The 20,366-nt window shown below is 48.3% G+C and overlaps 4 protein-coding genes and 1 long non-coding RNA gene across 16 annotated transcripts in view; 2 read left to right on the top strand and 3 right to left on the bottom strand.

Annotated features, from left to right (window-relative positions):
• The window catches only part of NPR2 (natriuretic peptide receptor 2), a 50,455-nt gene extending 36,836 nt beyond the window's left edge, over positions 1–13,619 (top strand). For 5 of the 8 annotated variants that reach the window (XM_059142650.1, XM_059142648.1, XM_059142647.1 and 2 more), the window contains 20 exons: positions 2,517–2,630; positions 2,925–3,060; positions 3,510–3,604; positions 3,782–3,914; positions 4,116–4,200; positions 4,652–4,781; positions 4,944–5,018; positions 5,228–5,305; positions 5,752–5,856; positions 5,952–6,023; positions 9,379–9,538; positions 9,703–9,858; positions 9,937–10,105; positions 10,264–10,410; positions 10,880–11,003; positions 11,199–11,267; positions 12,443–12,617; positions 12,689–12,787; positions 13,061–13,152; positions 13,281–13,619. In XM_059142650.1, the coding sequence (XP_058998633.1) occupies positions 2,517–2,630; positions 2,925–3,060; positions 3,510–3,604; positions 3,782–3,914; positions 4,116–4,200; positions 4,652–4,781; positions 4,944–5,018; positions 5,228–5,305; positions 5,752–5,856; positions 5,952–6,023; positions 9,379–9,538; positions 9,703–9,858; positions 9,937–10,105; positions 10,264–10,410; positions 10,880–11,003; positions 11,199–11,267; positions 12,443–12,617; positions 12,689–12,787; positions 13,061–13,152; positions 13,281–13,346 (2,280 nt within the window). In that variant the 3' untranslated portion in view covers positions 13,347–13,619. The remainder of the gene's footprint in view (positions 1–2,516; positions 2,631–2,924; positions 3,061–3,509; positions 3,605–3,781; positions 3,915–4,115; positions 4,201–4,651; positions 4,782–4,943; positions 5,019–5,227; positions 5,306–5,751; positions 5,857–5,951; positions 6,024–9,378; positions 9,539–9,702; positions 9,859–9,936; positions 10,106–10,263; positions 10,411–10,879; positions 11,004–11,198; positions 11,268–12,442; positions 12,618–12,688; positions 12,788–13,060; positions 13,153–13,280) is intronic. The other 3 variants (XM_059142643.1, XM_059142645.1, XM_059142644.1) reach the window with 3 other exon arrangements.
• On the bottom strand, positions 11,573–12,447 carry LOC131812782 (uncharacterized). The gene is made up of 2 exons (XR_009346479.1): positions 12,045–12,447; positions 11,573–11,698 (listed from the first exon to the last, which is right to left on the bottom strand). It is a non-coding gene; the product is annotated as an uncharacterized LOC131812782 (long non-coding RNA).
• A 96-nt stretch (positions 13,620–13,715) lies between the features above and the next one.
• Positions 13,716–16,542, bottom strand: SPAG8 (sperm associated antigen 8). Of its 4 annotated transcripts, none has more exons than XM_059142666.1 (7): positions 15,834–16,542; positions 15,029–15,740; positions 14,736–14,910; positions 14,512–14,557; positions 14,312–14,426; positions 14,133–14,195; positions 13,716–14,027 (listed from the first exon to the last, which is right to left on the bottom strand). In XM_059142666.1, exons 1-7 carry the CDS (start codon positions 15,869–15,871, stop codon positions 13,839–13,841), a joined length of 1,338 nt encoding a protein of 445 aa, XP_058998649.1. In that variant the 5' UTR covers positions 15,872–16,542; the 3' UTR covers positions 13,716–13,838. The 4 variants fall into 4 exon arrangements, 3 of the variants coding, with proteins under 3 accessions (XP_058998649.1, XP_058998650.1, XP_058998651.1); XM_059142667.1 differs by having other exon boundaries at positions 14,736–14,832; XR_009346478.1 differs by having other exon boundaries at positions 13,941–14,027; positions 14,133–14,211.
• A 141-nt stretch (positions 16,543–16,683) lies between these two features.
• HINT2 (histidine triad nucleotide binding protein 2) lies at positions 16,684–19,030 on the bottom strand. Of its 2 annotated transcripts, none has more exons than XM_059142685.1 (5): positions 18,763–19,030; positions 17,364–17,504; positions 17,162–17,266; positions 16,977–17,049; positions 16,684–16,862 (listed from the first exon to the last, which is right to left on the bottom strand). In XM_059142685.1, the coding sequence occupies exons 1-5, from the start codon at positions 18,976–18,978 to the stop codon at positions 16,771–16,773; spliced, it is 627 nt and encodes a 208-aa protein (XP_058998668.1). In that variant the 5' UTR covers positions 18,979–19,030; the 3' UTR covers positions 16,684–16,770. The 2 variants fall into 2 exon arrangements, with proteins under 2 accessions (XP_058998668.1, XP_058998669.1); XM_059142686.1 differs by having other exon boundaries at positions 18,661–18,851.
• The window catches only part of TMEM8B (transmembrane protein 8B), a 43,897-nt gene continuing 41,808 nt past the window's right edge, over positions 18,278–20,366 (top strand). Inside the window, exon 1 of the mRNA XM_059142656.1 lies at positions 18,278–18,386. The gene's annotated coding sequence lies outside the window, so the exon portion shown is untranslated. The remainder of the gene's footprint in view (positions 18,387–20,366) is intronic.

The raw sequence follows: 20,366 nt of genomic DNA, 5'->3' as shown, positions 1-20,366 counted from the left end.
TGAGTCCATGACTGTCACACTTGAACATGGGCAATGGTAGGATGGGTTTCATTTATGCTATAACTTTTGCCTAAAAGAACCTTCTTACCTTTGTCTGTCTGAATAATATTTATGTGTTCTCTAAGACTCAGATGAGTTATTTTCTCTTTGAGGAAACAATCCTTAATTTGGACTGAATTTCCTATTCTTGTGCTTAACTCTGTCTCCTGTAGAATTTACCGCATTGTTCAGTTGATGTTTAATTCATTCAAAGATTGACTCATTCTGTTAGTATCTACCAAGCCCCTATTATATCCCAGTCACTCTGCTAGGTACTGGTATACAGTGGAGAATGTAACAGATGTAGTCCTTGCCTGGAGCTTACATTTAATGGGAAGGACAGACACTAAATAAGCAAATAAATACAAACTTAGAATGACTTTTGCAATGAATTTTACTTTAAAAACCCACAAAAAACAAAGATAAAACAAAACAAAGGCCTCTCATGTAAAGGGAATAAAAGGGAATTGTACCTTAGCTAGTGTGGTCGAGGAAGATTTCTATGTCTCCTATCAGAAGGACCAGGAGATTAAAACTATTTAAAACGCAATACTAAGATGTTTATTTGCCTCCTTACTCTTTTTTTTTTTTTTTTTTAAGATTTTATTTATTTATTTGTCGGAGAGAGTGAGCATAGGCAGAGGCAGAGGGAGAAACAGGCTTCCTGCTGAGCACGGAGCCCGATGTGGGACTCGATCCCAGGACACTGAGATCACAACCCGAGCCGAAGGCAGCCACCTAACCAACTGAGCCACCCAGGCGTCCCATGCCTCCTTACTCTTACCCCTCACAGTTGTACAGTGGAGTTTTCCAGAGGGTACATGATGTGGGCTGCTCTTGTCAGCCTGGCAGCTGGAGAAGGTGTACTTGTGTATTCTTGTGTTTTAATTCCTAAAATGAAAATATTGATAGATGTACCATATACTCAAAAGCTCTTTGTGGTCCTCAGTAACTTTTAGTTGTATAAAGGGGTCATGAAATCAAAAAGTGTGATAACAGCTAGTCTAGGAAACAGAGAAGCCTAGAGAATTATGAAGTGCTTAAAAAGCATTAAAAACCTGTTATCAGCCTTTATTATTGAAATATAAATTGTGTTAAGCATGATCTTTTTGAGCTTTTTTACTGATTTTTTAACATTGTTTGTTAGCAATATCCTACCCTTCTATTTTTCTTTTATTCTTGAAATAGGTGTTATTGAGCAAACTTTTCCAACCCCATCTTCAGGCCCCTTCTCCTTTTAAATTTTACCTGAGTGGGGGAGAGTATTACAAGAATGTGATCAAGGACCCTAATGCTCCAGTAAGAATAATTACACTATGAAGCAAACACTAGTCTAATGTAATGAATACATACTAGAAACCAACTTTATTATTTCCTTCCTAGAATGAATTGATATAAAATAAATCATGTATAGGTGATTTATCTAGTATCTCCGTGTCTACATGTACTTTCAGTGACAGGAATGAACAAAACTGATAGAAGTGAATAGATTTTAAGCTATCATTTCACAAAATGCATTGATCTGAATAAAGTCTTGCCCAGTTTCCCATCCAAGGCAAAAGCTGGTTCTCAGTCACCGTGCGAGCCTGAGGTGTAAGCAGAGGCCAATACATCCATCAGCTAAGGAAGGGGCAGTGTGTAAGGGCACTGGGCGCCAAGTGGGCGTCCCAGTGAGAGACAGGGATGTGCTGACCCAAAGCTAGTGAGCTGTGGGCCCAGCTGAGATTGAGTGTGTCGTTTGTGTAGCTGTGAAATGCGTGTGGGCATATGACTCTGTGTTTTCTCTGTGACACGTGTGTATTACTTAGTGACGTATAGGACCGCACCAGTATGCAGGACAGGGCTGCTTAGGGTGGGTGTTCTGCACACGTTAAGTGAATGGACCCACAGCTTTTCACTGACAGAAATGTTGTCTCTAGGTATTTCCCTCGGGTGTCCTAGAACCTGAAATCTACTTAATTCACTGGGTGGAGGCACTGTGTCCAAGTGGCCTGGAGGAAAATATCAACACTTTACTGATCACATGAACAGTAATGAACACCTCAGAGAGGAGCTGCTGATCCGTGTTGTCCTTGATAGCGAGTGGGTGCCCAGAGAGGCTGGGATGGAGCAGCTGTGAGGGCCATGGCAGCCTGGCAGGGAGGGCTGCCTGGTGGTAGGGGCTTCAGGAGGATGAGGGGCAGGTCTGGGGGTTGGAGTTGATACCATCTATTTCCCAGGTTCCATCTTTCTAGAACTGCGCACCTTTCATGGAGGAGTGCCACTCCCCTCTTCCCGATGTGTTAAACTCACACCACACGTACATCCCACACTCAGGTGCACGCACAACTCAGAGCTTCGTATCCTTTCGCCCTTCAGACTCACCTGTGTATATTGTGTATCATGAATATTTCACCGAGCTTCCCTGTCTTGCTTCCTCTCTTCCCCAATGCCTATCTTGAATCCTGTTCACTCTCTCCCATGTGCTGTTGGTACAGACAGTATTGGTGATCACTTACCGAGAACCCCCAAATCCCGAGTATCAGGAATTCCAGAATCGTCTGCTGATAAGAGCCCGGGAAGATTTTGGTGTGGAGCTGGCCCCCTCCCTGGTAAGTAGATCTCGCTTTCCTGAGATTTGGGCCAGGCATTGAGGAAAGGCTCTTCTCCTTAACTCAGCCTTGGCCATGGAGCCAGCCCAATTTGGGGACCATCTGCTGTCATCCAGGGTTTCCCTTCTGCTCTTCTGTCCAGTGAGGTAGGGATGGCATGTTAGGAAGAGAGGCGGGAAGGAAGCAAACCAGAGAAGAGAGAAGAGGTAGAAGGAGACCCCAGAGACAGGAAAGGGGGCTGGGGAGGGGCCTGGCTGGACATTTGGAGAGCCCTGCTGAAGTTACCACCCCTAGATGAACCTCATTGCTGGCTGCTTCTACGATGGGATCCTGCTGTACGCTGAGGTCCTGAATGAGACAATCCAGGAGGGAGGCACCCGGGAAGATGGACTTCGAATTGTGGAGAAGATGCAGGGACGAAGATACCATGGTAATGGAGAGGGTTAGGTGGAGGCCAGAGTGCTGTGGTCGGGCCAGGGAGCAGAGTAGGCAGAAGAAAATATAGATGGCAGGGGCAGAGAAAGAGTTAGGAGGGGTCAGAGAACATGGTGAAGGTGGCCATGTATTAAGAACATGGGCTGGGGCGCCTGGGTGGCTCAGCGGGTTAAAACCTCTGCCTTCGGCTCAGCTCATGATCCCAGCGTCCTGGGATCAAGCCCTGCATCGGGCTCTCTGCTCAGCGAGGAGCCTGCTTCCCTTCCTCTCTTTCTGCCTGCCTCTCTGCTTACTTGTGATCTCTATCTGTCAAATAAAATAAATAAATAAATAAATAAATAAAAGAACATGGGCTGGGAGGGATCTGAGGTAATCAGAGGAATCGAGCACAGGAGAGAGGCCTAGGGTAGATCTCAGAGGAAGGGCTACTCTTTTCTGTCTTAGGTGTAACTGGACTGGTTGTTATGGACAAGAACAATGACCGAGAGACTGACTTTGTCCTGTGGGCCATGGGAGACCTGGATTCTGGGGACTTCCAGGTGATGGGGGGAGGAGGCAGGGTGGACATTGTGGGCCCTGAATAGCCAGCTTTCAGGGGTTCAGTGGGGCAGAATCAAAGGTACTAGAGGCAGAGACTTGTTGGCTGGAGCTCTCTCCTGGGTGGGTGGTAGGCTGGGGAAGCAGACCCGTGGGCCCAGTTTTCTCCTTCCTCACAGCCTGCAGCTCACTACTCAGGAGCTGAGAAGCAGATTTGGTGGACAGGACGGCCTATTCCCTGGGTGAAGGGGGCCCCGCCCCTGGACAATCCCCCCTGTGCCTTTGACTTGGACGACCCATCCTGTGATAAAAGTGGGTGTGTGCAGGGGCTGGGAGTCATCCTTCCTCCCCTTACTTCTGTCCTTTCATCTCCTCTCCCTGACTCCCTCTACTTGTATACCCCCTCCTCACTCCTTTCCCTCAAGAAATCTGTCCACACCCTGCACCCTGAGCACCACCCCTCCCCAGCCGCAACTCCACACAGTCTTTCTCAGGGTCCCTTCCCTCCTTCAGCTCCACTTTCAACACTGGCGATTGTGGCTCTGGGCACAGGAATCACCTTCATCATGTTTGGTGTTTCCAGCTTCCTCATCTTCCGGTGAGTTCTGGGCTTCCCACTGACCTGCCCCCTCCCTCCCCCTGCTCAGCCTTCTGGAGGTTAGGGGGACTCTTAGCTTGACGGTCCCCTCTTAGGCCTAACACCTTCGTCTCTAGCCTTTCTCGTTGAGCTTTCAGCCTAGGTGTTGTTTTCCCCCTTTTGGTCCTAGACTGAGCGTCCTAATGAGGGGTTTTGCATGGGGTCTTCTAAGGGCACAGGTGAATTTTCCATTTTAAGAAAGAACTTTGACCTTCAGCCTCTGTGTTTTGCAATGAGCACAGGGCACATATCCCTGTGGGGTGGGGAACACAGCCTCCTGTGGCAGTCCTGCTCTGAGTGCCCCCTTGGGTGTAACAGTGGCAGCTCTGGGCACTGCAGGGAAGCCCCTGCAACCGCACTGTTAGCTCATGGGGTGGGAGGATCAGGCTTGCCAGTCAACTGAGGTGTGCAGTCCTTACAGAAAGCTGATGCTGGAGAAGGAGCTGGCTAGCATGTTGTGGCGCATTCGCTGGGAAGAACTGCAATTTGGCAATTCAGAACGATATCATAAAGGTGCAGGCAGTCGCCTCACACTGTCGCTGGTGAGCTCTGGTCTCAGCTGTCCCTCTGCTTCCCTCTGAGTGCCTGTTCTTTTGTACCCTGGACCTTTCCCAGCACATTGGCTTGTAACGATAGCCCCTGCACTGCCACCATCATCTAATGTTCCTTTCATCCTTCCGCCTCCATGTTGCCCTTGGCCCCAGCGGGGATCCAGTTACGGCTCGCTCATGACAGCCCATGGGAAATACCAGATCTTTGCCAACACCGGTCACTTCAAGGTGAACAGTCATCTGCTTGTTCTGGTCCCCACCATTTCATCCTGTCTCATCCCCATCTGTCACCTCTTGCCATGAACCTCTGCCCCTCATAACCTTCCTTTCTATGTCTAGCTGAGTTCCTGGATGTTCCCACACTTCTCCAGGATTTCCTACCTCTCAAGAACTCCTGATACTAACTTAACTTTTCCCCCTTTCACTCCCACCATCAGGGCAATGTTGTCGCCATCAAACATGTGAATAAGAAGCGCATTGAGCTGACCCGGCAGGTCCTGTTTGAGCTCAAACACGTATGTAATGGTGTATGGGTTAAGGGTGAGGGGTAAATAGGGATGGAGAAAAGAGGGGAGGGGGAAGAGGAGAATAGTAAAGTGGGGCAGGAAGACAAGGGGCTTATTTATAAAGGATTTTAAGTTGTAGGCACAATTAAGAGAAAGGTCCTGTTCAATGTAGTGGTTTCTTTCTTTTTTTTAAAATATTTTATTTATTTATTTGATAGACAGAAATCACAAGTAGGCAGAGAGGCAGTCAGAGAGAGAGGAGGAAGCAGGCTTCCCACTGAGCAGGGATCCTGATGCGGGGCTTGATCCCAGGACCCTGAGATCATGACATGAGCTGAAGGCAGAGGCTTTAAGCCACTGAGCCACCCAGGTGCCCCTAATGGTTTATTTCTGCATCTAATTTTTAATTTCTTTCAATTCTTTTTTCCTCTCCCACTTTTTGTTGTTCTTGTTAGATGAGAGATGTTCAGTTCAACCATCTCACTCGCTTCATTGGTGCCTGCATTGATCCCCCCAACATTTGCATTGTGACCGAGTATTGTCCTAGGGGGAGTTTACAGGTAAGGGAAAGGTGGAGATTTTAGGGATGGGGGAGATGAGCACATGTTAGCTAGTGGGCATAATAGTCACATAATCTGTTCTGTGTCACTAACAGGATATTCTGGAAAATGACAGCATCAACTTGGACTGGATGTTTCGTTATTCCCTCATTAATGACCTTGTTAAGGTGAGTCTTCCCTGCTCTTCCTTAAGAGTTCATCCGCTTTAGGGACGCCTGGGTGGCTCAGTTGGTTAAGCTGCTGCCTTTGGCTCAGGTCATGATCCCAGCGTCCTGGGATCGAGTCCCACATTGGGCTCCTTGCTCAGCAGGGAACTTGCTTCTCCCTCTGCCTCTGCCTGCCGTTCTGTCTGCCTGTGCTCGCTCTCTCTCTGATAAATAAATAAATAAATAAATAAATCTTAAAAAAAAAAAAAGAGTTCATTTGCTTTAAAATATCTTTCTTTTTTAAGATTTTATTTATTTATTAGAAAGAGACAGAGCGCAAGAATGGGGCAGGGGAGGGCAGAGGGAGAAGGAGACTCCCCTCTGAGCAGGGAGCCCTATGTGGGGCTCCATCCCAGGACCCTGGGATCACGACCTGAGCTGAGGGCAGATGCCTAACTGACCGAGCCACCTGGGTGCCCCTAAAATGCCTTTGTTTCTTGATCTTTGCTTTCAGTTTCTCCTTCTAGTCCTGTGAAAGTCCCGTTCTCTCCAGTTTCCCTTATTCTAATGATTGGGTAATGATGGGTAAAGGTCTGGAGTTTTTTTTTTTTTTTAATTTTTTTTACTAACATATAATGTATTATTAGCCCCAGGGGTACAGGTCTGTGAATCTCCAGGTTTATACCTTCATAGCAGTCACCATAGCACATACCCTCCCCAATGTCCATAACCACCTTCCTCTCCCAATCCCCAGGCCCCCGGCAACCCTCAGTTTGTCTTGTGAGATTAAGAGTCTCTTATGGTTTGTTTCCCTTCGATCTCATCTTGTTTCATTTATTCTTTTCTTACCCCCCACGTTGTGTCTCTCCTTCCTCTTACCAGGGAGATCATGTGATAGTTGTCTTTCTCCGATTGACTTACTTTGCTAAGCATAATACCCTCTAGTTCCATCCACGTTGTCGCAAATGGCAAGATTTCATTTCTTTTGATGGCTGCATAGTATTCCATTGTATATACATACCACATCTTCTTTATCCATTCATCTGTTGATGGACATCTAGGTTCTTTCCATAATTTGGCTATTGTGGATATTGCTGCTATACACATTTGGGTGCACGTGCCCCTTTGGATCACTACATTTGTATCTTTAGGGTAAATACCCAGTAGTGCAATTGCTGGGTCATAGGGTAGCTCTATTTTCAACTTTTCGAGGAAACCCCATGCTGTTTTCCAGAGTGGTTGCACCAGCTTGCATTCCTACCAACAGTGTAGGAGGTTTCCCCTTTCTCCGCATCCTCACCAGCATCTGTCATTTCCTGACTTGTTAATTAGCCATTCTGACTGGTGTGAGGTGGTATCTCATTGCAGTTTTGATTTGTATTTCCCTGATGCCAAGTGATGTGGACCACTTTTTCATGTGTCTTTTGGCCATCTGGATGTCTTCAGGTCTGGAGTTTTTAATTGGGGGAGATTTATCTGCCACAAAAAGTCCTACACATAGCTGCTCCTTTTCCCCCCCAAGAAAAACCAAAATTAAAAAAAAAAAACACACTAACTAAAATTGTAGAGAAATGAAGAAACTTAAAACTAAGAGCTTAAGAACTTAAAACTAAAACTTCTCTCTATAGAGAAACGAAGAAACTTAAAACTAAGAGAAACAAAGGAAAATTATATTAAACCTTTGGTATCTTCCCATATATTAGTTTTTAGCTATTTTTTTAAAAATTCTGGTGAATTCTTTTTTTTTTCTCAAAGATTTTATTTATTCATTTGACACAGAGAGAGAGATCACAAGTAGGCAGAGCAGCAGGCAGAGAGGAGGAAGCAGGCTCCCCGTCGAGCAGAGAGCCCCATGCGGGGCTCGATCCCAGGACCCTGAGATCATGACCCAAGCCAAACGCAGAGGCTTATCCCACTGAGCCACCCAGGTGCCCCAGTTTTTAGCTATTTCCAAGTGACCCCAGTGGTTCATGGGTTTGCAAAGGTATGAATTTGAATCTTGCATGGGTTGGACAGGTGTTTATAGAGCAATTCCTGCAGCTAGTGGATCACTTGTACCACACCTGAAGCTGGCTTTGGTTTTTCTGTTTAATTCTCATGAAATTACTTAAAAAAGTCTTGTGTGTGAAAATTTGCCATCATGTGAGAGATAAAATATTAGGTAGAGTTGATATGGTGGCTGACTGTGATGATAATATAAGAAAAACAGGACTCTTGAGGGGACTCATGATTTTTAAAAAATTAATATATAATGTATTATTTGTCCCAAAGGTACAGGTCTGTAAATCATCAGGCTTACACATTTCACAGCACTCACCATAGCACATACCCTCCCCAATGTCCATAACCCACCCACCCTATCCCTACTCCCCCACCCCCCAGCAACCCTCAGTTTGTTTTGTGAGATTAAGAGTCTCTTATGGTGTGGAGAGAACTCATGATTTAGTGGAAAATTGGTTTAGAACAAAGCCAGAAGTCTAATCCTTTCTGTATTCACAAATTTGGTGACTCTCAAAGGTTTTATTGCTATCAAAAGGAATAAAAGGAAGGCGTTCACAGACACAAGAGTTATGAATTGTGTAGGTCCAGGGCTAAATATTTAGATAGAGGTATTTTGGTTAGCATACAGTACACTGCCTCCTTTTTCTCTTCTAGCTTACTTGGGATGGCTCCCAGGGTTTCATTGTGGGAAGCACCACTCTGCCTTCTTAGGACCTGCCTTATAGTCCCTCATAAGCAAAAGTTTTTCTCTTCTGGCTTCTGTGTTGGCTTGGCAGCTGTCTCTCACTTTTGTCCGTCTTCCAGGGTTTTACTAATTGACTATTTTTTCCACTTTCTCTCTGGCCCAGCATTCTCTCTAGTAGACTGCTTTCCTCCTCCATCCTGACTTGCCTACCCAGACATGGCTGTATGTTAAAGTTTGCAAGTGGCTAGTTTTCCTCAATGCATCTAGGTACTTGGATTACCGGGGTGTTTAGCCGTGTCTTCCTAAGTAGTGGCCATACATTTGAAGCCATCACGAGTGTCAGTCATATCATGCTTGGAGTTTATCTTCATAGTTCTGTTCACTACTCAGAAGACTGACTTCCCTTTCCAGGGCAATAACTGATAGCTCCCCTGTCCCTCCCCTTCAACATTTCACCTGTCCCTGGTGCTGTGGTGCCAATATACTGTTAATGGTACCAGGAAGGGATGACTCTCCTACTCTGCCCACTTCCATTCATAGAAACTTACTGTAAAGAACACCTTCCAAAAGTAGCTTATTGTTTTTATGGTCCCAAGCTCTTTAGACACCTAGTTAATGCCCATCTCATGGAGAAGGGGGTATCCTAAGCCGGATATAATCCAAACCCATGACTTGTTCTGTATCCTGCAGGGCATGGCCTTCCTCCATAACAGCATTATTGCATCCCATGGGAGTCTCAAGTCCTCCAACTGTGTGGTGGATAGTCGTTTTGTGCTCAAAATCACAGACTATGGCCTGGCCAGCTTCCGCTCAACTGCTGAACCCGATGACAGCCACGCCCTCTATGCCAGTGAGGCCCTTCCCCGCAACCCACTTTTATATTTCTCCTCTGGCCTTGATCATTTCCACCTAGGGAGTGTGGGAGAGGGAGATGGAATGACAGTAATATGGGGAGTATTATGGGCGTGGGGACACTTTTTTTGAGGACCTGGCCAACCTGTTCCCTCTTTTCAGAGAAGCTGTGGACTGCCCCAGAACTGTTGGGTGGGAACCCACTGCCAACCACAGGCATGCAGAAGGCTGACGTCTATAGCTTCGGGATCATCTTACAGGAGATAGCACTTCGCAGTGGCCCTTTCTACTTGGAGGGCCTGGACCTCAGCCCCAAAGGTGAGAGTCAATCTACTGCCCATAGACCCCTCTACCTAGGGGACCCTGTTCTTCATCCAAACCCTTTATCACCCTCAGAGATTGTCCAGAAGGTCCGAAATGGTCAGCGGCCATATTTCCGGCCAAGCATTGACCGGACCCAACTAAATGAAGAGCTGGTGTTGCTGATGGAGCGATGTTGGGCCCAGGAACCCGCTGAGCGGCCAGACTTTGGACAAATTAAGGGCTTCATTCGCCGCTTTAACAAGTGAGAGGGCACTAAGGGGCGTGGACTCCCCAGGGATAGAAGCCTCATCAGTTTTGGTGGTGGAGGTGGGGCTGGTCGGCAAAGAGGGTAGGTTGGGTAGGAAGTCCTGGGAGTCTTGAGAGAGTGGGAGCAGGTACCATATCCTGGCCTCCCCCCAGGGAGGGCGGCACGAGCATATTGGACAACCTGCTGTTGCGCATGGAGCAGTATGCCAATAACCTGGAGAAGCTGGTGGAGGAGCGCACACAGGCCTATCTGGAGGAGAAACGCAAGGCTGAGGCTCTGCTCTACCAAATTCTACCCCAGTGAGACTTTGGTCACCTTCCCAGATTTTCCTTTGGTATTCTGTGCTGTTGGGTTCTCCCTGCTCAAGCTCCTGAGAACTCACTTCCCAGCTCTTAGAACCCTGTTTTGTTTCATCCTGATGCAGTGAGACTTTCTGGCGATAGCCTGTGTGTTTTCATTCTGTCCCTGAATGAGATATGCTGCCTTCTTCCTGGCTTCCCACCCCTTCTTTTTAGGACACGGCTCTACCATGCCTTTGCTCTAGCAAGCGGATATAGAACAATCCCAACTTGAGACATTTAGCCCCCATCCCCAGGGGTCCCCTTCCAACCCCCACCACTTAAATACTTTACTTTGAGCTTGTCCCAGTCGCCTTCCTTCTTTTCTACCCGGCTTAGTTTTCACATTATAATGCATCTCTGCTCTGCCATGCACTCATTTCCTCTCTCCTCCCATCCTCTCTCTCTGAGTTTGGCCCTTGCTTCCTAGTTCAGTGGCAGAGCAGTTAAAACGGGGAGAGACTGTACAGGCTGAGGCCTTTGACAGTGTTACCATCTACTTCAGTGACATTGTTGGCTTCACAGCTTTGTCAGCAGAGAGCACCCCCATGCAGGTGAGAACCAGGAGTAAGAAGTAGGGGGCGGGATAGGGATCTGGGGGAGCTTCGTTGGGGCATAGGAAGCCTTGATAGTAGGGGAGATTCTTTTGTTCTGGAGTTCCCATATTTTGTTAGGGCTTATGGGTTAAGAATTCTTAGAAAGTTAGGCTCAAGTCTCAGGGACTCTACTTTCCTTCCCATCCTTGTTAGGTGGTGACACTTCTTAATGACCTGTATACCTGCTTTGATGCCATAATTGACAACTTTGACGTCTACAAGGTGAGATCTGGGGCTACCCTCCTTTGGAGACCACCTTGAAAACCCAATCTCTCCAAACACTACATGCCTTACCCTGCTCGATGGTTAGTTTGCCCTCCTGGCTGTCAACACCCTAATCAGAACCATCACAGAATTTAGCCCCCATCTGCCACTTTTTGCCTAGGGTTATAAATATAGTCTATCCATCTTTTCTCAATCTCTCCATCCCTTCTAGACATGGGAGAATCATATGGGATGTAGGTACAGAATGATTTATTAGGGTGAGGGACAGGCTACCTTGTAAAAAATTTTGTTAAGTCATTGAGTTGGCACACAGCGAGCTTTATTATACTTCAGAGTAAAAACCATTGGGATTGAGGTGTTGATTTTGTAACTAATTGTGTGGCCTTGGGCAAGTAACTGGAAATCTCCTTGAATGTCAGGAATTTTACCTATAAGTTAGGAATAATAGATTTATTGTGGAAAATGTCTAACACTGCATAGTTAATACTGTTCCTGTCCCTTCCCTTTGGACTTACTCTACCATGTTTTTCATCCTGTAATGTAGAACTCCCATACACTCTTCGCCCAGAATCACCAGTTATTTGTAATTTACCCCACTTGCCTTATTTTTAAAAAATCTGTATGTCTATATAATTATTTTCTGTATTATTTGAGAGTAAGTTGCAGGCATGGTGCCCCTTTATCCCTAAATGGTTCAGTGTCTAGTTCCTAAAAACAGGCCATTCTTTTGTGTACTTCAGTACAATTAACAAAGCCAAGCGGCTGCTTTCTTACCTTGCACAGTTCAGGCTGTATGAGACCTATTTCAGTGGGCCTGCTTGCCCTTCTCACTAGCCTCTGTGCTCTTCAGGGCAGCCCTGTTTTCTTGCTTCCCATTTCCTGAGAGCAGAACTTAATTGTCCATGTCTTGTTGCAGAGCAGGTATCCATTCATTCAGCAAACACTTACTGAATGTTCGCCATGTACAGGTGTGGGATAGGAGGATTTAAAGATTCCCTGAAACTGAACCCACCCACCTCTACCTCCGCCAATTCTCACTTACTTTCCAGTCAATGTGCTGGCCTCCCAGGCTGTTCGGTTGACTCAGAGTGGTGTCCAGCTTATCTTCTTCTATGCTTCTCCATTCCCACTGATACACATAGAGGTGACATTTTAATCCCCATCTCAATCAGGTAGAAACGATTGGAGATGCCTACATGGTGGTATCTGGCCTCCCAGGCCGAAACGGTCAGCGCCATGCCCCGGAAATTGCTCGTATGGCCCTAGCATTACTGGATGCTGTTTCTTCCTTCCGCATCCGCCACCGACCCCATGACCAGCTGAGGCTACGCATAGGGGTCCACACGGGTAAGGCTGACTCTCCCTCCAGTCCTTGTGTCTGCTTTTCCCAGGCTCTCCCAACCTGTTTCTTCTCCTAGGGCCCGTCTGTGCTGGGGTTGTTGGCCTGAAGATGCCCCGCTATTGTCTTTTTGGAGACACGGTGAACACTGCTTCCCGCATGGAGTCGAACGGTCAAGGTAAAACATCAGCCCTCAACCCCAGCCTTAGCCTCAATGTGTGTTGTCCTTTTCTTCTTTTCAGAGTTCCTCAAATCTCTCAATCTGAGAGACCACAGTTCCTGACTGCCCCATCCTTGGACACATTTTGGTTCTAGTGCCTGTGCCCTGGGAAAGACTGAGAGCCTCCTGAGGGGTGGTGGTCTGGTAAAGCTCTCTCCGATACCACCAATTCTTCTCTTGTCTTTTCTTTGATTCAACTCCCCACCATCCCCACACCCCATCCCACTCCAGCCCTGAAGATCCATGTCTCCTCTACCACCAAGGATGCCCTGGATGAGCTAGGATGCTTCCAGCTAGAGCTTCGGGGGGATGTGGAGATGAAGGTGATGGCAGGCCATGGGGAGGGATCAGGGAAAGGGAGGATGAAAGCAATTATGGGACCAGGGGGGAAAGACAGAGATGAAGGAATACCATGGAGGAATCTGAATTATTTTCACTCCCCCACTTCCAGGGAAAAGGAAAGATGCGAACTTACTGGCTCCTAGGAGAGCGGAAAGGACCCACTGGACTCCTGTAGAACTTACTTCTTCCCAAGTCAGACAGTCTCCTGCTGCTGGTACCTGGGGGGGCAGTGGTCACCATCTCTCCACACATCAGAAATGGACATTGTCGTGTAAGATGGAAACCAACATGCACAAATCCTGCCTTATATGGAAGTTGTTGCTCTTTGCAGCTCAGCCTTGTACATATACCTGCCTCGCTCTGGCCCGGTTCCCTTCTTCCTTACCTTCTGTAAATATCTGTATCTAAACCAGAATATTTTGGCCAAATATAAAACAACAAAAAATGTCATGATGTCGGAGTCTGGGTTAGGGGCAAGTCCAAGGAAAAGTTATGGGGTGTGAACATGGTAACGCGTGGACTCACTGAAATAGCAGTCTCAGGGTGAGAGAGAACTCTTTATGGAAAGCCCCTTTACCAAGAACAGACAGAATCACCTTCCTTCCCACCTCTCCAGTACAGACAGAAATGGATTCTGTATTCCACACCCCTCTTCCCGCCTCAACTCTTAGATAGTAGTTCTACCCCTTTCCCCACCGTGTGCTCCCTGACAGGCAAGGGAGGATATTTCTCCCAGTTGGTGGGAAGAATTCTCAAGTTCATAGGGCAAAGGCTGCCCCAGAGACAAAGGCACTGGTGTTGAGAAACTGCAGTTCTTCCGGAATGGTGTGTCCAGTGTCTTGATGTTACTGACACCCTAGGGGAGAGCCAGAATGAGGACAGATCCTGCTCTGCACCAAGCCTGAACAGAACAGCCTCTTCCCCCTCCTTCTTCTCCCCAACTCCCAACACCCTCACCCACCGGTAGCTGCGGTGCCCTCTGTATCCAAAAGGTTTCAGGCTGCTCCTGACGGTAGTCATGAGGCTATAAGGGAGAAAACCTGAAAAGCTCTTGGTTTGAATCTTCCTCTCTTAACCTCTGCTACTTTCCCACAGCCCATTAGAAGCCAGCTGTACAAGTGGGATGAGATAAGCTCTCACCTTGGTTGGGGCAGGAGGCCCGGCGTGGACCAGCTCCTTTCGGTAGTCATGGTGTGTCACAGACTCGACCTCAGAGTGCTTCCCTGTGGGTTCCTGCTCTGCCTGCACCTCTTTACTATATAGTCCTGGGGGATGTCAGAGCCATTCTTTCCAAATTTTTGTCTTCCCCCATCCCCTTTACCCTTCTCCCAGCCTCTTACCAGATCTGATGGTGCAGGAGCATCTCCAGCATGGCTTCCCGCTTTCCTGTAGGAGGGCAGGGAGTGGAGAGAGTGGGGGAGTCTGGTTAAGAAGCAGGCCCAGAAGAAACAAATGTGAGAAAAGGAAGGAAAATCTACCCATCAGACAATCCATAGTCCTACTAGAAATTCTTTTCTCTCTCTTTTCTCTAATGGGCTCATGCCCATTCTCTCATGCTTCCCACCTCGAATTGGTTGATAGTAGTTTCGTGGGGGCTGGTACGAGTCTTTCTGGGTGGTGCTGAAGGACATGGGTGACTGTTGCTGTTGGGTCAGCAGTCCCTGGTGTCCATGTCGGAAGAAGAAACTCTCAGAGCCATCCTGCATGCTTGGGACTTGATCCAGGTGATTGGTGGCTCTCTGTGGGCCCCAAGGTGAGTGACCAAGATACCCTTTATGGTACCCACCCTCATCATAAACTACTGCCTCCCCCAGGAAACTGGGGGCAGTCTTCAGGAAAAGGCTGAAACCTTAATACCTCCTCCTCCCAGTTGTAGAGAAGGCAGTGTCCCCGTGGCAATGTTTCTTTGAGAACCTTACACTTCTCTTCAAATTGAGGGGTCTTCCATTGCCCTCGTGCACCAGGTTCTGGGACTTGCAAACTTTTCCAGGGTTGTTTCTGAGGTTCCCAGCAGCAGTAGTGATTCCAGCAGGAATAATTAGGGATCAGCTCTGACCCAAGGTTTCTGAAGCTTGGGAGACTGCAGAGGCTGAGCTGAGGGTCATGGCCACGGTCTGGACTAGGTCCAGATTCAGTGGCAGGACCAGGGCCAGAATCAGAACCAGTCCCTTGACCAGAGTCACAGCCAGGGCCAGAGCCATGGCCAGGACCAGAACTGGAGCCAGTAACAGGGCCAGGACTAGAGCTACGGTCATTTGTAGTACAGGGATCCTGGGTGAAACGGGAAGCATAGACAGGCTCAACGCCAAGTCTCCTCTGATCTATCTTGTGGGTAAAGCTGGTTCCAGTGCAGGGCTCCCCAGGAAGACTGTCAGAGGAGCGGTCCATGAGAACGCTGGGTTCAGAGTAGCGGACTCGGGTCTTCGTAGATAACGCATTGGTTTTGGCGGTGGAGGCAGCTGCAGCTGCAGTAGTTGCAGCTGCCAGGACCGACCTAGGACGGCCATCCAAAGTAAACGGTTCTGAAGAAGACCTGAGCCCTCCAGCTCCAGGCTGCACGTCCAAAGATCTAAAAGGAAGCGAATACGTCAAAAGCGCAGCCCAGTAAGTCGGCTGACCTTTCTTGTACCCTTACACCTGCAGCCAAAGCTGCCGCTCTCACCGAGACCGTGATCCCTTGGTAGACTCGGTGGTCTCCATCTTCCCGCAGCAGCTACCGGGTTGCCATAGAGACGGCAAATAATTCCAGGAGTCTGCGCAGAACTAGAGCAGGGCGGAAGTGTTGTGTGGGGGTGAAGGCAAATTCTCTGCGGGGCGGAAGTCTTCAACCTGCCGCTGTCTGGGAAGTTTGCATTCCATTCAGACTCCCTTCCGCCTCAGCCCAGCTTTTAAGGTTCCGCTGGCCTAGGGTCTTGCCTTTTACACTTAGGAGTGCTTCTTTTAGGGCTTTCTAAGGTGGTTCTTTGTGTTGGGGACAAGCACAGGGCTGGGGTATCAGACTAAAGCATACTTGGTGTACTTGTGTAGGGGCAACAGTAGTTTCCCCTCAGTCCATTCTCAAAAGTGGAGGTAGTCTTTTTAAAATGTTTAAGGCTGAAAATATATTAGACAACTCAAAAGCAAAATGATAAGACATGGGGATCAAAGGGTGGCAGCCTTTTTCGTGTGGTTACTTCTTCAGTAAAAGGCCCTCATGTTGAGGCCATCCTCCTCTCAGACCCCCTAGAACTTGGCTTGGCATCTGAATGAGGGCCAGGGTTGAGCAAGTCTCATCCCTGGGTTTCAGTCTCTTCCTACTCACACAGGCTTATTCCTACTGCTACTTTTCTAGAAGCTTGACCCAGGTGGATCATTAGTCATGAGGGCTCACAGACCTATAGGCAAATACTTCTTTAACTACAGGATGGGCCTCCTTAATGTCTCTCAGTCCACAGATGATAGAGATCATTATGTTTTATCAGCATTCTTTCCTATTTGTGGTATCTTTATATATTTAAGACAGTGATCCAAAATCGAGGGAGAGCAAGTTTATTAGCATCATATTCATTCCCCCCACCCTCCAAGCATCCAGGTCTGGGGTTCTTGGTCAGTTGGTAGGTTCAACCTGGAGGCCACTGGAGCTGTCGACCCCCAAGTACGTGAATGTGCAGATGATACACAGACTGTGCACCCAGCTTCCCATCATTGATCACTGAAATAGAGCGTGGGGTTATGAAACATGGGAAAGGTCAAAGACTAAAGATCAGACTGAGGGACAGGTTTGAGAATTTATAGGTGAGGGGCTCAAGGGCCAAAAATCACTCACCAAGTCGGTATCCATCTCCCAGGCCCTCAGCCTTTGCTGTCTTCTTGGCCACAAGGAGAAGGTGTCCTAGAAGCTACAGGGAAAGGGGAGGGAGACAGGTGGCTTCATTTACAGAGAGCAAAACCTCTAGCTGTTGTCCAGGGCTCCCCTGCCCCAAAGCCAAAGGCTGGCTCTGCTCTTCCCACCTGCTGGTCCTCTTCTTCAGCCTGGCTAATCCGAGGAATGGGCTTCTTAGGAATGACAAGGAAGTGCACAGGAGCTTGAGGCGCCACATCACGGAATACAAGACACTGGGAGTAGTGACAGGCCAGAGGCCACCATGTTACTTTTTAACAGGCTGATGTATCTCACAAGTTCCTAAGGGGACGAACCCTAAAGGCACCCCACCTGCTGGTCCTCATATAGAATATCAGCTGGGAGGCTTCGATCCAGGATCCGGGAGAAGACTGTTGGGGCTGCTCCCTTAGGAGCTGTCTGCTGGGCCTTGGCCACTTCATTTCCATCAGTCACACCTGCAGCTCCTCGGACCTGAAGGTGGGTCAGACATACCCGAGGGAGGGAGCTGAAAATACCTTCCCCATATAGTGAGTCAAGGCTGGCAGAGGCTGGGTTCTGTTAGTCATTAACTTCATCCTTCTAAGAACCTATTAGTGTTTCCCATCCAAAAGACAAGTTCCTAAATTTCAGAACATCAGCAGCAGAGAGTAGGGTTATAGTGCTGAGCTTGGTTAGATGAAGGCTATATTACAATGCAGGATTCAGCAGTGCAATTGATTCCTGTTGCTAACGTTTCTAGTAAATTGTTATTATTCCGGAAGAAAGGACACAGGATGAGAACTGGACACTTAGGTCCCAGTTCTTCTTTTACCACTGAATTACCTTAAATAAATCCCTCCTCTTGGCTTTAAATATAAAATAAAGGGAGTGGTTTGTATCATCTTTGAGACCACTGGAGCCCTTTCCATTTACTCACACCTTGTTACTAAGTTTCCACTTATTTCCATTACCCGTTGCCTGATCTTTCAGTTGTGTTACCCGTTTTATTGAAGTTTGACACAAACACGTCTTGGTGTCAGATCTGACCTCTGACTGTGAATTTTAACTTCAGTCCCTTAAATCAGTGAAGGGAAGAATTATGTGAACTCAGCCCCAGGGGATTGTGGGTAGGGAGGCCCCAGTTTCCCAGGGGCTCAGAGAAGGCTGAAGTCAGTGTTGTCACATTGTGGGAGAAAGAGGTGGGATGAACCTGACCCCTCTGACAAGTGGAGAAGGTGAGAGGTTAATACGTGTGCTCAGGCGGCCAGGGGCCTGACAGGGGCAGGAGACGGGCTCCGAGAAGACAAACCTCACTTCCTGCAGGGGGCGCCGAGGAGGCTGCCCGGAGCAGGCGTTCGGTCACCTGGGTTTCAGGTAGGCTTATAAGGCAGCAGCCAATCCACTGACCTTTCGCGACCTCGGCGCCCCAGCCGGTGCGGGCGTCGGCCACCGCCGCCCACCAGCCCGACCTCACCGCACAGCCCCGGAGCTTGCACCACGGGAGGGGCGCCGTTCCTTGCCCCGCGTCCGGGCTCCGTTCCCGCGAGGCCGCAGGGTCGCGCGCGCCTGGGGAAGGAACGCCAACCCCCGGCCTGGAGAACGGCAGTGCCCGCAGGACGCCCTCTGCGCTCCCACGGTCGCTTCTCACCTGTGCCCCCCGCGGCCCCGCCACAGCCACCGCCCTGCGCGCCACGCACAGCCCAGCAGCCAGCGCCAGGGCGGCCGCCATCTTGCCCCTCAGTCGCCGAACCTTTCTCCGGGCCCCAGTACGCTGGCCCCGCCGCCAGCCCGAGGTGGGTCCGCCCGGGCGCCGGCGAGCGGCAGCCATTGGCTCCGCCGGCCGCTGCGAGCGAGCCCTACCATCCCATTGGTCGCGTTCCTGGGCCGCCTGCTGCCCTTTAGTCCAGAGGGTGGCGCCGTTCACTCCGCTGGCTCCGCCACTACCCCGGAGGCGGAGTCTTTTCATCCCATTGGCTTCTTCTGCCAGCTGGAGGGCGAGTGTTCTACTCCATTGGCCTCGACTTCTGGTCAGAGTGAAGGTTCCTTCGTCATTGGGCCCCCTAAGTAGTTTCGCCAAGAGAGTATCTCACTCCATTGGAAGGTTTAGGAGACCAGGTGGGATTTTCCTCCAATTGGCTCTGCTGCACCACACTCATGTGGCACAAAGTCCCCTAAGGTCGTAGACCCTCTCCCGGCATTGGCCAGGGAGAGGGCGGGTTCTGAGAAAGCTCGGCGCTGGCTTGCTCCGGGAACCACCGCAACCCGTGGAGGCCAAGGCCACGGAGGGGGGCGGGGCGGCGGCGCCAGGCGAGTGGGGCGGAAGGCTAAGTGGGAAGGGGGTCCTATAACTGGTGGGATAGATACCCAGCTTCCTTCCTACAAGGGCATTTCAGCCCCTTGAGCATTGCAGAGATTTTAAAATTTACTTACCTAAGGGCTGTTTCTCCTTAGTTTATGTTCTTGTGTCCAAACACCAAGATTGAAGATTCTGCAGTTTGTTTTCAGGGCATTTCCCCCCCCCCCTTTTTTTCCCTTTCTTTTTAAACGGGGGGTGCGACGGGAGGGTCCTGTCTTTACCACACGACTAATAAGCAAAGGCATAGGTATCCAGTGTGCTTTCCTAATCAGAAATGGTTAGCCTTGCGCCTGGCATTTTCAGTTAGTCAGGTTTGAAGAACAAGGGAAAATGCGTCAGAAATATATTTTGTTTTGCCGGAATATATATATATATATATATATATATATATATATATATATATATATATATATATATTTTTTTTTTTTTTTTTTTTAAGATTTTATTTGAGAGACAGACAGTGAGAGAGAGCATGAGCGAGGAGAAGGTCAGAGAGAGAAGCAAACTCCCCATGGATCTGGGAGCCCGATGGGGGACTCCATCCCGGGACTCCAGGATCATGACCTGAGCCGAAGGCAGTCGTCCAACCAACTGAGCTACCCAGGTGTCCCCGGAATATATATTTTTGACAGAAGGAACAGGGGTCACAGAGTGCTGATATACTCACACAGTTAAGTTTTAGTATGACTTCAACAGTTAGGACAAAAGCCACCACTGTATCTTTAGTTTTTTTTTGTCGGTTTTTTTAGTGCATGTCCTTGACATAGATAGGTGCTCAATGATTGTGGAATGAATAACAATTGGTATTTCATTTGCTTTCATAATATGTAATATGTTAAAATATGTTTAAAACATTTAATATGTTTAAAATGTTTAAAAATATTACATAATATGTAATATGTAATACATATACATAATATGTAATATTTCATATGTAATACATATACATAATATGTAATATTTCATAATATGTAATGCCCCTGACAATTTTCCATATT

The sequence above is a fragment of the Mustela lutreola genome, chromosome 12 (assembly GCF_030435805.1).
Source record: "Mustela lutreola isolate mMusLut2 chromosome 12, mMusLut2.pri, whole genome shotgun sequence".
In the NCBI taxonomy this organism is placed as follows: domain Eukaryota; kingdom Metazoa; phylum Chordata; class Mammalia; order Carnivora; family Mustelidae; genus Mustela; species Mustela lutreola.
Note: the sequence above shows the minus strand (reverse complement) of the source record. Positions and strands in the feature narration are given on the sequence as shown.

Bases quoted from the DNA above. Each gene is read 5' to 3' on its own strand.
- SPAG8 (XM_059142666.1), bottom strand. From the start codon at position 15,871: ATGGAGACCACCGAGTCTACCAAGGGATCACGGTCTCG. The intron at 15,741-15,833 runs GTGAGAGCGGCA...GCTTCCTTTTAG, and splicing joins ACCAAGGGATCACGGTCTCG to ATCTTTGGACGTGCAGCCTG. The intron at 14,196-14,311 runs GTGAGAGCTTAT...TCTCCCTTATAG, and splicing joins GGCCTCCTGCCCCAACCAAG to CCTCATGACTACCGTCAGGA.
- HINT2 (XM_059142685.1), bottom strand. From the start codon at position 18,978: ATGAAAAGACTCCGCCTCCGGGGTAGTGGCGGAGCCAGCGGAGTGAAC. The intron at 17,505-18,762 runs GTTCGGCGACTG...ACCCACCTTCAG, and splicing joins GTACTGGGGCCCGGAGAAAG to GTCCGAGGAGCTGCAGGTGT. The intron at 16,863-16,976 runs GTGAGTGATTTT...GCTCTATTTCAG, and splicing joins GGGAGATGGATACCGACTTG to TGATCAATGATGGGAAGCTG.